We start from the raw sequence: 11,803 nt of genomic DNA, 5'->3' as shown, positions 1-11,803 counted from the left end.
TTAAAAGTACTTAGTCAAAGACCTGCAACCTTGAAAAATGAATACACTTTCTGCAGTGCGCCAAGGTGGCTCTTTTCTCCATGTCAGCAGAAAGCCTCCTGTGCCTCCCTCTGTAAGAAAATGGAAAGAGCCAAAGCTGCAGCTGGCCAGGCCATGGGATGAGACCCCCCCCCACCCACCCAGCAACATCAGGGCACTTAGCTCTGGCAAGTGGGATGGTGCTCAAAGGCATTGAGAGTGCCGACAGAAAGGATGGAGAGGAGTTCCTGGTGTCTCAGGATTTTATTGCACAGAAGGAGAAATAAATAATCTAAAGGCTGAAATTATCAGAGGTGAAACAAAGTGAAAGGCAGTGATTTCCCCCTCCTCATAATATCAGAACTGATGTGTGGTGCTGGGGGTAAACTTATTTTGCTAAAGCAATTCTGAACCATCTGTCCCTTCAGCCAGGAGATGCTTTAAGTGGGCCCAGCTATTTCATCAGGTCTCAGCTCTCACATCAGAAAGGATGTGGGAAATAACTACGAACAGCTTCTAAGACATAATTTCACAGTTTTACAGAAGAGGTCATTATCCTGCATTTAAATGTGCGATTTCAGTTGTGAATATACTTCATAATCTTCTTGTACTTGCCACTGATTCTGGCCTATTGTCTAATGTCTTAAAATACTTTCTAAGACCTTGGTAATTGAAATGCTGAGGTAGAAAATTACTGTATTACAAGCAGGGAAATTCATGCCTAGAGGAGAAGTGAATTGACCTGGAAGGTCGCATCCATCCGTGGCACAGCTGGGAGTGGGGCACCAGCTCCTGCTGTCAACGTCACTGCTCCCAGGCAGAGTGTCCCCAGTCACCCAGAGGACATCTGAAATGGGGTGTTGTAAGCTTTTAGAGCAGCAACCATTTTTAGAGCTCAGTAGGGCTTATAATTGAATTCCTTAAAAGGGTTATACTGTCTTCAGTAACTCATCACTTCCCTGGACTGGCTCTTTCATTTCCATTTTCTCCCCTCAGTTTGGGTAAGGTTTGAAGCCCAGCAATGCTGTAGTTTGCATAAACAAACAAGCCTCAAATACATAAATAGCTATTCACATCCTTTGTGCGTACATTCAAGTATTTCAAAAGGCACCCGTGGCAGCCATTAGCACTTCTAAATGCTTTTTGAAGTAATGGATTGATTTTTTTTTTTTTTTTGTGTTTGTGTGTCCTTCACTGGAACTGGCTCCCAAATTCCTCTCTGCTGATGAGCGAGGACTGGTGGTAGCGGTCCCGTGAGGCGAAGTCTGCGTTCTCCTCCGTGAGCTGCCTGGTCTCCATGCCAACTGTGGCAAAGGATGGTGTCACCACAATCTGCTCCTTGGGAGTTGGCCTTCTCCTGCAAACAGAGAAGCAGAGGTGCCTGCATCACCCCTTGTTTGTTATCCATTACCAGCCGTGCTCTCAGCTGTGCCAGCAAGGCAGGGTGATTCCAGAAGAGGCTAAATCCTTCTTGGTGCCCCTTGGAGGCACAGAGTTAACCTGAGAGCTCTTTTTTTAGAAGGCACAAAAAAAAAATGTTCTCCCTTTCCCCAAATATACACTGCAAAATAAACATTTTTGTAACAAGTAGGTTTCCTCTTTGGATATTGGCTATGTCAACACCTTCCACACCAAGCAAGAGAAGAAGGAGCACAAACCATTTCTAATGAAAAATATCCTTTTTATGGTTTCCTAAGCAATAAAAAAATTGTAATAATTTTTTCAACTTTTAAATAAAACAGGAGATTTTCCTGCAATCCCTTCATCCCAGAAGCTGATTTTAAGAAAACCTTATTGGCATTTTTAAATCAAATCTGTAAGACAAATATAGCACTGACTAAGACCTCATCAAGCACCTAAGAGCCTTAGAGGTGTCAAGAACCCTTGGCTGCCTCCAACTCCCTTGCAGTTTAATGGGATTTATTCTTTTTCTCCAATTCATTAAAATATCTTCACTGGATTTCAGGAAAACAGGGCTCAGAAAAAACCTCTAAATTACTTCAATGCAATTTTTTCCAGCACAACATAGATGGGCTTCAAAATGACCTGACTCCCAAGCAGAGCCCAAGGTGTCTTTGTGCCAGTAAGAGCAGGAGCCTTGGCACTAGGATAAGGTGATCAAGCTGGCTGGCTGATCCAGACATTCTCCTCTTTGAGAGGAGAAAACCGGGATCATTTTCTACCTTGGGCACTCACCAGATCTCCTCTCAGCCTTTCTTGGCAGGGTCTTTGCTCATCGATTGCACTGACCAAAGAACCAAGGACTTTGTTGGTCTGGTAACCCAAAGATAAAATCCCCCTTTGACAACAGCACCTCTCCACACGAGAGGCAGGGATAGTTTCTCCTTTCCCCATGTGGTCATTCTCCATGAAGCCCCACACCTCAAGCAGACTCCCACAGGGATTTCTGCCAACGGGCAGGAGACACGACTGAGATGCACCAGAGGACAACTGGGAGGCAAATGCTGTTCTGTCAACACAGAGGCACCGAGCTGACATGACCAGCCACAAATTTGCCCGGGGTATGAAGCAGCAGGGTCTGGCTCACTGTGCCATGAATAATTCTGGCAGCGTTTCAGCATGGCCCCACTTACTCTCTTCCCAGTCTTAACTCCTCACCCTTGGCTTGGGCTCATGTCACCAGTCCAGCAGATACTGTGCAAGGGGGTAGGGGACAATCCCTCACTCAGAATGAATATGCAGAAAACATCTGTGGTGGTGCATCCCCCTGCCCCTCGGGCTGCACTATGATCTCAGAAATGCTTGTTAGGCCTCAGCCTTGACCAGCAGCTGGGCTCAGCTCCTCCTGAGCTTATCAGAAACACTGTCTGCTCCAGGGAACTATGCTGACAGCTCCTGGTTTTTAATGAATATCTTTGGAAAGTTATTTTTCTTGCATGAGTAACAACCCAAGTGGAACAACCTTTTTGTTGTAGAGCATTCAAAGAAACTTACTGACAAAAATTGTGGCCAGGATGGAAAATTACTATGACCAAAGCCAACTCTCTTGCTGCAGTGTAAGCAGCAGTCCAAAGTGAGACCCTTCGAGCTCTCCTGGCCCACAGTGGGCTGAGAACAGCATCTCCCTCTGAGTGGGGCCTCTCAGAGCGGTGAACTCTCAAGTTTGCTATACTTGGATTACCATCACCAAATGCCAATTACAGAGCCTGAATCCCCCACTCTTCAAATTTCAACCCTTTACCTGTTGAGAAGATGCAAAGGCATCACAATTCCATAAGAATTAAGTGCTGTTATGTCTAAGGCCTACCAAGGGACCTCAGAGAGATCCCTCACCCCTGGCTTCTCTCCCCAACCACCTCTGCTCACCAAAAGCTTGTGGTCATGTTATAGGAACTGTGGGCAGAGACAGGACCTGGCAAGACAGACCAATGTGCTTAAATACCTGAACTTTCATTTATTTTGAAGGAAAATTGGCACATAGAATGCATGGCAGCTCGTGTTGCACAGTCCTCACTATGGCGTTCACTCACCCCAACAAAAAAGAAACCCAACAGACTGGGAAACACAAAGCCCACTGCTCAGAGGCAGAGGTGCTCATCAGCTGCTACAGGAAACCCAACGTGATGGAATTAATAATTAATAGCATCAAATAAGTTTAACAAAACTAGTTAATAACCAACCAAAAAAAACCCCTCAAGGTCTTCTGGTAACCAAAATCCAAAGACAATGCTACTGCAGTCCCATGCAAACTCAATACGGAATGGTTCCTTCACCAAAGACCCTGATTATCATATTTGTCCCAAAGTTATTGCAGCTCCCTCGCCCCAGATTTCCTCTCTGAAACTTGACCACAGCTGCTCCACCACTACCAGAGGAATTTGCTTTCAGTGAATGATGGGTGGAAGAGAAGGAGTCTCCAATTTCTCATTTCTTTGCAGATTTTCCAGTTCAACCCGAGCCATAGATTTTGAGCACAGACCTTTGGGGTAAGATAAAGCTGCAGGCACCAAGATACAGTTATCAGCCAACACTCCCACACACAAAGCAGGGGAGACTCCTGCTTCCCCACATACACAGCCAACATATGCCAGGCTAATGGGAGCAAGCAGCCCTTTTTTACAATTAAGCAAGAATAACCCTGAGTATGCAAGAAGAGGCAGAAAGACTGCTTAGGGTAAAAAGCAAGTCAATTCTTCCAGCCCTCTCTGTGCTCATTAGTGGGTCACGGGAACAACGAGCGGTGGGTTGGTCACTGCCAAGTGACTGGTACCAACCTGCATGAAGAGATCAAAACCGACTTAATCCATCCAAAGAAACTGAAATTTGCTGCTGCTCCTATGGAGAAAAGGCACAAGAAGTCAGTATGCTGCTAATTTTCTCATAATAGCATTACACCACTGAATTTTTGCATAAAATCTCAAACCAGCACACTTGTTATTAGCTTGCAGTACCCAAAGATTTTGTGATAGTGAGAACATTCCTGCAGTCTTCCTACATGCTGTGGCTTTTAAACAACTGTCCAGGTATGAGCCCAAATTTCCTATGGAGAACAGCTATGTGTTCCCAGCCCGAGAGCTTGTTAAACCCCAGTAAAGCTTGAGCAAAGCACAGACACCCACCACAGTGCCTTTCACTCCCTGGACTGCAAAAATCCCCACTGCAGGGATGGGGAGACAGGAGGAGCCATTCAGCCAACCTCAGCCAGGGTGGCTGTGGTCTCACCATTCATTTCCTCTTGCCTGACCCCAAAGAGAGCTGGCTTAGCTTATCACACCAACACTGATTTCTTTTCTGATTTCTCAGTAGAGTTAGTTTCCTGCACTGGGTTCCTGCAGGGGCAGGGAAGTGCCAGAGCTGGAAGCAAAAGCAGCAGCAGAAGTTTATGGCAAGGGACAGGGAGAGCCAAGCCCTGTCAGTGCCTGCTGGATTTAGCTTAGGCAGCTGGGGAGGAAGAGAGAGAAGGGATGTGTCAACCACAGGGCATTTCTCCTCCCAAGGTCTTCATCTAGCCCCTTATCCAGGGCTTTCCTCAGGCCAGTGTCTCCCAGCCTTTCCAGACAGAAGGGCTGCTTGATCCTTTGAAGAACAAACTCACAGATCATCAGAGCCTTGTGACCACAAAATAACATTCCCTCACAGCAAAGTAGAAATTAGGCTGAATTTTGAGCATTCACTTCTAACATTTTCAATACCATGCATTGTTTTACTGTATGCATGAGAATGCACGTGCAAAAGAAACCAAGAAAAAAAAAAGTCTAATCGTGCTACTATTTCTCAGATCAGCTTCCAAAACCCTCTACACACTGACAGAAGTATTTCAAAAGCAGATTACAGAGATATAATACAGTGAGTATACAAAGGCAAAAAATACTCCAACACCTGAAAACATTATTTCTGTTTTGTTTGATATCTGGGGGCCATAAAGAACTTGATTAAAACTTATATATATTTCAAAAGATACAAATTAGCAACTAGTATCCACAATCTCAGCTCTTTTCTACTATCCCCTACAGATACATAGAAAGGAAGTCACTCAAGAGTAGAAAAAGAGCAGTTGAGCAATGTTTGGAAGGTGATGATTAGTTTTTGGTTTCTCATCATGTGCGTTTCTGAAATCTAGTACATATTTACCTACTGTCTAATAATCTTTCACCTAAATAAACCCAGGTAGCTATTTCTGCACATATTGCATAGGAACTCAGGCTCTTGACTTTTATCATCCTGGACAAAAAACTGCATACCCAGGCATGCACTCAGCTATGCACCTCACACACCTGTCTATGGATGGACACCTGTGGGTGGATGGATGGATGGATGGATGGATGGATGGATGGATGGATGGATGGATGGATGGATGGATACACTCGTGAGCAGGAGAGGATGCCCACACCATGTCCCTTCAGAGACACAGAGCACTGCAAACCCCCTCCACTGGCCTTGCCAAGGAGCTGTGGGCTCTCATGAGCTGCTTGCTGAATGTGCTTCCCTGTTTAGTTTTGAACTTGTTTAAGCCGATCATGTGCACAGATCTTTCTAATGCTCTCTGCCTTAAAGTGTTTTCCCAGATTATGTTCCCAACCTATTTAGCGTGTTTAGCTCTGGAATCAAAAGGCTCTCTTGTTCCACAGTTATGAATGCTGAGATTTGATGAGACACTCATCAAAATTCCTATTTTCCTTAAACTTCTCTCAGGTGGGTTTAGATTGATTTGGTTTAATAAAACTTATTTACAGCAGATTTTTGTCATTGCTGGGATACATTTGCAAAATGCCACCCCTATCAAATCTTAGTATCTGGTTTTGCCATTGGAAGCACGATATAATAAAGCAACAAGCACCATGTTCAAACCATCACATCAATGCTAGTTACAGTTAGAATCTAACAGAAAATTAAAGACTCAGAGAGAAAATGTAATGAAACAAATTGTCATCGTTCACTGTGTCACCCACGTATTAAACACAAGAGTCTCAATTCCTAATTAAGTTAAATTAAAGTTTAATGAATTTTTAAGCAGTTTTAATAATACAGAGGAAAAAATCTTACCAAGAGGGAGTCCTGGGCTGACTTGGCCAATGTAGAAATACAGGATAACTGCTGCTCCCAGGCTGACCAGGGTGTAGATCCACTGAATGACAAACATTATGATGAGGGACATGATTGCCTGTTGGAAAGACATGGTTTGGGGTTACCCCAGAGTCTGGGAGGTAAGACCATGTGGACAGTCAAAGCTCAGGTTTCCATGTTACAGGGAGCTTTTTTTGGTCTCTTAAAAGGACGGAGAGCACAGGCTAACAGTGTCACCTTCAGCAGCATGGAGGTAGCTCCAGTGAGCTACCCTGACTCCCAGAGGCAGTGTGGGTCTCTGCCTGGGCTTCTCCAAGGGAAGTATCCATAGGCTTGTCAGCTCAGGAGGAGGTTTGGCTCAAGCTGCATACAAACAGGGGCAGAGGTACCATCTCCATGGGAGATGTTTGGAACAGCATGGGGCAGCACACAAAGAAGGATCTAAAATGGTCCCAACTGACACAAGTGAAGCTCAAAGAGCGAGGGCAGAGGGGAGAGGAGTCAGGATAAGTAAATACATCCAATTTTTGCTCTTGTGATTTTATTTTGCATTGTCAATCCCATCCCAGCTCTGTTGCAACCTCCACCCAAGCCTGCTTATTGACAGGAAACCAAGCTTGCTTTAATGAGCACATCCATCATCTCCATAAGCAAATTCCCCTGCAAAGGGAGAGAGCTGATGGCTCTGCCCTGACATGCACTTGGGAGCCACAATAGATACAAGCCCAGAGATGGCATCAGCACACAACCTCCTAAAGATGCCATCCTAAAGAGGGGCCACCACTCCCAGCCCACCCCTGGTGCTGCAGCCCAGTGGGACCCCTGACCAGGAGCTTGCTGCTGGCAGCAGCAGTGGCGAATTTGAAAAGCAGGTGTCCAGCTCCATCTGAGGATTAAACTAACAGGGTTTGTTGTGTTGTTTGAGTGGGTTTGTTACATTTTATGCACAGCTATGAAATCCTCATCCATGCAGCAAAGCCATATGGCTCATTCATTATGCATATCTGACCCTTTCCTTGTCATCTGCCCAATAATCTGTCTTCCCAAGATAAATTTAAGTGTCTTAAACTTCTCAGCAACTTGAGGCAGAAGCTATTTTAAAACTATTTAAAGTAACTTGCTATAGGAATGCTCTCCTTTCCCCCCTCAAAGGATGGAATTTCATAGCTGGGCTGCTGGTTTCAGGAAGTCATCACTAATGAAACCCCACCCCAAGCTTGCAGAAACTGGCCCATTAATAAAAGCAACACAGCTTTGAAGATGGTGTCTCAGTTCATTACACAGCAAGAAAAAGCAGATTGGCACACACAAGAGGGACACTGATTTTTTTTTCCCCCATGCATCCATGCATCTTTAAAGTCCTAAGACTCCAGACTTTTAATTTGTACTTTTGAGTTGGGTTGGAGCTTGTTTGTTTGTTTGGTTTTTTTCTGTTTTTATTTAATTTGATATGCCATTGGGCTTTCCCTGAACTGCTGGATGCATGGTAGCTTGAGTATTTAGTTCAGCTGACCTGGAATACGAGAATCAAAAGCCATTATTTAAGGTACTGGAGTACTTACACTGCAGTATGTGATGAATGTCCTTCTGTTTTCTACTATCACAAAACACCACTCATAATAAAAGAAAATTACTTACACCAGCAAAGGAAATCCAGGGACTGAAAAATCTGGAGTAGAAGGTTTCTGGCATTTGCTGAATTCCCAGTTCTGGATTTTGTTGCCTTATAGATGATTCTAAAGAAAATGAAAAAAAATTAGAAAGATGCTATAATGTGAGGGTCTTTTTCTCTACTTTACATTACCAGATTCCAGGAACCAAAGCAAAAATTCTAGCTGACAGCTGGGTATGACAGAGTTAAACCAAAACCTCCAAAATGAAAACTGAAAAGTGCAAGGAAAAAACCAAAAAGTTGCCAGCTCTGCTACTAAGTCCATTTGAAGGCTGCATCTGTCTATCTCTGCCTCAGTTTCACAATCTGTGAAATAAGAAAAATAATACTTTCCTCCCTCAGAGGGGTTTAGGAAGCTTAACTGACTAATGCTGATGAAACACTACAGCACTGGGAATGACAAACTCCTTGCACATGTGCTGTATCAAATACCCACATCACCAACAAATTTTAGATCTTCACCTATGGATGCTGAGTTGCAGATTGTACCTGTATTGTGGGGACCACTACATTAAGATAGCCTTAGTTTTAGAGAGTCACACAGCTCTAACCATCCTACCCCACACCAGGATGAAGTAAATCCCAAGATGCACCTAAACCCTTTTTAATGTACAGCATTCAGCATGCCTGTGAAGAATTATGAGTACATCGTAAACAACCCAACACTAAATTTAGTCCTGCCTGCTTTCCTGTGATTAATCTTCTGTAGGAAATTGCATTGGAACTTCTCCTGTGATGCATTGCAATGAACTCTACCCTCACCTGGAATAAATGATATTATTGCCATGAATCACTGAATGACAGCCCCATATAAAGCTCGTTTCATGCCTGCCTTCAGGAAAGCACTGGGAGGACCAAGGTTATAAACAATTTCCTCTGAACAGGGAGGTGTCCATCTTCCTACAGCCCTTACCTTCTCCCCTTGGGCTAGGGAGCATGATCACTTCACTGCAGGGCTGTTCCCTCTGCTCCAGCCTCCTGGGTATGTGCTGGGCATCCATAGAGGATGATGAGCCCAGACCTGCATCCCACTGATTGCCCTGCTCATCCATGTCCTGCTGCCTCACGTGGGGCTCCGTGGTCTCATCCCAACTGTTCTGAGCCAGGGGAGCATCATGATGGAGATCCAGGAGAAAGCTGTCTTGTAATGTCTGCTTGGCTGGCCTCTTCGCCTTCTTTCGCTTGCCCTTTTGGGTTAATTTCTCAGCTCCTTCTCTTTTGCAAGTACTTGGCTCACTAAAAAATGGTTTAAAAAGCTGGTCCATGTCTTTTTTGAATTCCAGCAAGGTGCCATTTGATCTGCTTTGTATTACTCCATCTGCTGCACGGCTAGGGGGCTTGTTGAAAATTAAAGGCTGGGAAGAGTGAGCAGGTCTAGCAGTTCCCATCTGGGTCTCTTCAGGTTTCTGCTGAATGTTGTAGCTCAAGGATAGTGAGAAATAGGAATAGTCCACAGCAATATATGTCAGCATGAAGTTGATGGTGACTATGGGAGCAAGAACATTCACTTGCCCAATGAATACAAAAGCCATGGTGATGAGACTTGTTAAGCAAATTGCAGCCACTGGAGTCTTGTTGGGGCCTTTCTAGTTCATAAATAAAACAAAATTATGTTTAAATTAATAACCGTGAACCTCGCCATGAGGATTCCCCACTTGCTCAGCAGCTCTATGTGGTTACCTGGGCTGTCTGCAGTACCCCCCTGGTCATGAAATACATGCATGTGCAAACAGAGGCTCACAGGCCTAATAAATTAAAGAACAGACTGGAAGCCAAAAGCTGTGGAGTTCCCACTTCATCCCTAAACTTTATTCAAGCTTTGTCTTTGGTAAATTCATCCACTCTCACTCATATCTCCATGGTAAAACAATGTCATTAAAGCACCAATAAACCTTCCGAGAGATTTGTGGGGCTTATGGGAAGTCTGGCAATAAAATGTGTTAATTAGAGTTAACTGTTCATCTCATTATTCTACAGGACTCTCCATCACTGCCTCCCCAAAAGGCTCCCTCACGCTGCCCTTGGAAAAGCTCTGCATGAAGCAGTTCCACCTGCACATCAGCAGCTTCTGGCCTGCCCTGACAGCCAGCCAAGCTGAACCTGTGGTCTGCTGAGCCTCTGCAGGTGGGGCTTCCCTCCTTCCATCCACCCCAGCAGCAGGTGGAAAGCAGCACTGAGGCTGGGCAGGTGGGCAGGCTGGGGGTGGCAGCCAGCCCCAGTAACCCCAGGCATGTGTAAGGAGGGCAGGAGAAACATTGCCTGCTCCTGTCCTTTGGGACTGGGCGAAGGCAGGGAAAGGAGAAGGAAAAGAGGCACAAAACAAAGGGCATTGGGAGTGGGAATACCTGAGCCTTCAGCTCATGAACTTTAATCCCAGGTCTAACATACCCTTCCTTGGACCAGGCACCATCTTGCCATTTTGCCACCTGACAAGCCTGTGCAAGCTGTGTAAAGACTTTGCTTTAAAATATCTTACAAGATATCTTAAGTTTTCACTTAACTGCATTTACTTCTTTAATAAACATGCTGCTCAAATGGAAACTATTTCTGTTTCCTCCACTCTTATTTATTAAATAGAAAAGGGGACAAGTTCTGGACCATTACATATTTTCAGAATGAACAAAAAAACATCTCAGGGACAAAGGAACACCAATCTCAGAAAGCATCTTCAGTATCAGAAAGAGGTACTGAGATGGGGAACAGATGGGAGGATCTCAGGATGCATCTGGCTTGGATTTAACTCCACAGAAAACATTTGTGTCCTTCCCGTCAGCTGGGGTTATGGTGACCACACCACCTTCTTCAACCATGAAAAAGAAGAACTGATGTGGAGTAGATTGGTAAGGACAAATTAAATGTATTTTCTCTCCATAAACCAAATCCAAACAATTCCTAAGGTGGTGGAGAGAAGGCAGGGGGAAGACTGATCTGCCTTTGATTTTTCACCTCTTTTTGAGCTCTTCCATCATGGCACTCGGAGTTCAGAGCAGAAAATCTGACAGAAAGACAGAAACCTGCCAGAGAAGAGAAGGAATCAACTTTGCTAAACCACCGAGAATTTCACAAGGGTTGCCAAGTAGAGAACAGCTTATCACCTGAAAACTTTCTTCAGGAGCTGGCAGTTCTTGCAGTCGTTACTGTTCCTGATTTCCCTGCAATTATTACTATTATTTTTGCTATTATCATAATTTTTAGTTTAGAAAACTGCTTTGAGAAACATAAAACAGCAGAGAGAAAATGATTATATTTATAAAATATTTAAATATTTTTAAACAGTCATAAATATCAACACTGAAAAATATTTGTATTTTTAAGCCACTCTGAATGAGTAAAGCATCATAAGGCTTTTTCCAGACACTCTGTACAGACAATTAGGTAATGCAGATTATTGAGAGTGATGGAATTCTTTTCTCACTATTCAGAAAAAAGGCAAAATCATTTATGGATATGTAGTCCAAGACTACAGAGTCCTTGGTGACTGATATCAGTAGAATGACTCATGCATAAAGACTACTCGTGAAGCAAGGAAAAAGCTTCTTGTCATATTCCAAGCAAGACTTTGTTTCGATGCATATCTAAAGCTTAGAA

The 11,803-nt window shown here is 44.0% G+C and overlaps 1 protein-coding gene across 2 annotated transcripts in view; it reads right to left on the bottom strand.

Moving 5' to 3' along the window:
- Window positions 1-267: 267 nt before the first annotated feature.
- Window positions 268-11,803, bottom strand: part of SLC12A8 (solute carrier family 12 member 8) — a 53,894-nt gene continuing 42,358 nt past the window's right edge. For both annotated transcript variants that reach the window (XM_038142242.1, XM_038142243.1), the window contains exons 10-14: window positions 9,129-9,801; window positions 8,182-8,279; window positions 6,523-6,640; window positions 4,254-4,314; window positions 268-1,375 (exon numbers count right to left, since the gene is read on the bottom strand). In XM_038142242.1, coding sequence (XP_037998170.1) covers window positions 1,210-1,375; window positions 4,254-4,314; window positions 6,523-6,640; window positions 8,182-8,279; window positions 9,129-9,801 — 1,116 coding nt within the window. In that variant the 3' untranslated portion in view covers window positions 268-1,209. The remainder of the gene's footprint in view (window positions 1,376-4,253; window positions 4,315-6,522; window positions 6,641-8,181; window positions 8,280-9,128; window positions 9,802-11,803) is intronic.

The sequence above is a fragment of the Motacilla alba genome, chromosome 7 (assembly GCF_015832195.1).
Source record: "Motacilla alba alba isolate MOTALB_02 chromosome 7, Motacilla_alba_V1.0_pri, whole genome shotgun sequence".
Taxonomy (NCBI): Eukaryota; Metazoa; Chordata; class Aves; order Passeriformes; family Motacillidae; genus Motacilla; species Motacilla alba.
Note: the sequence above shows the minus strand (reverse complement) of the source record. Positions and strands in the feature narration are given on the sequence as shown.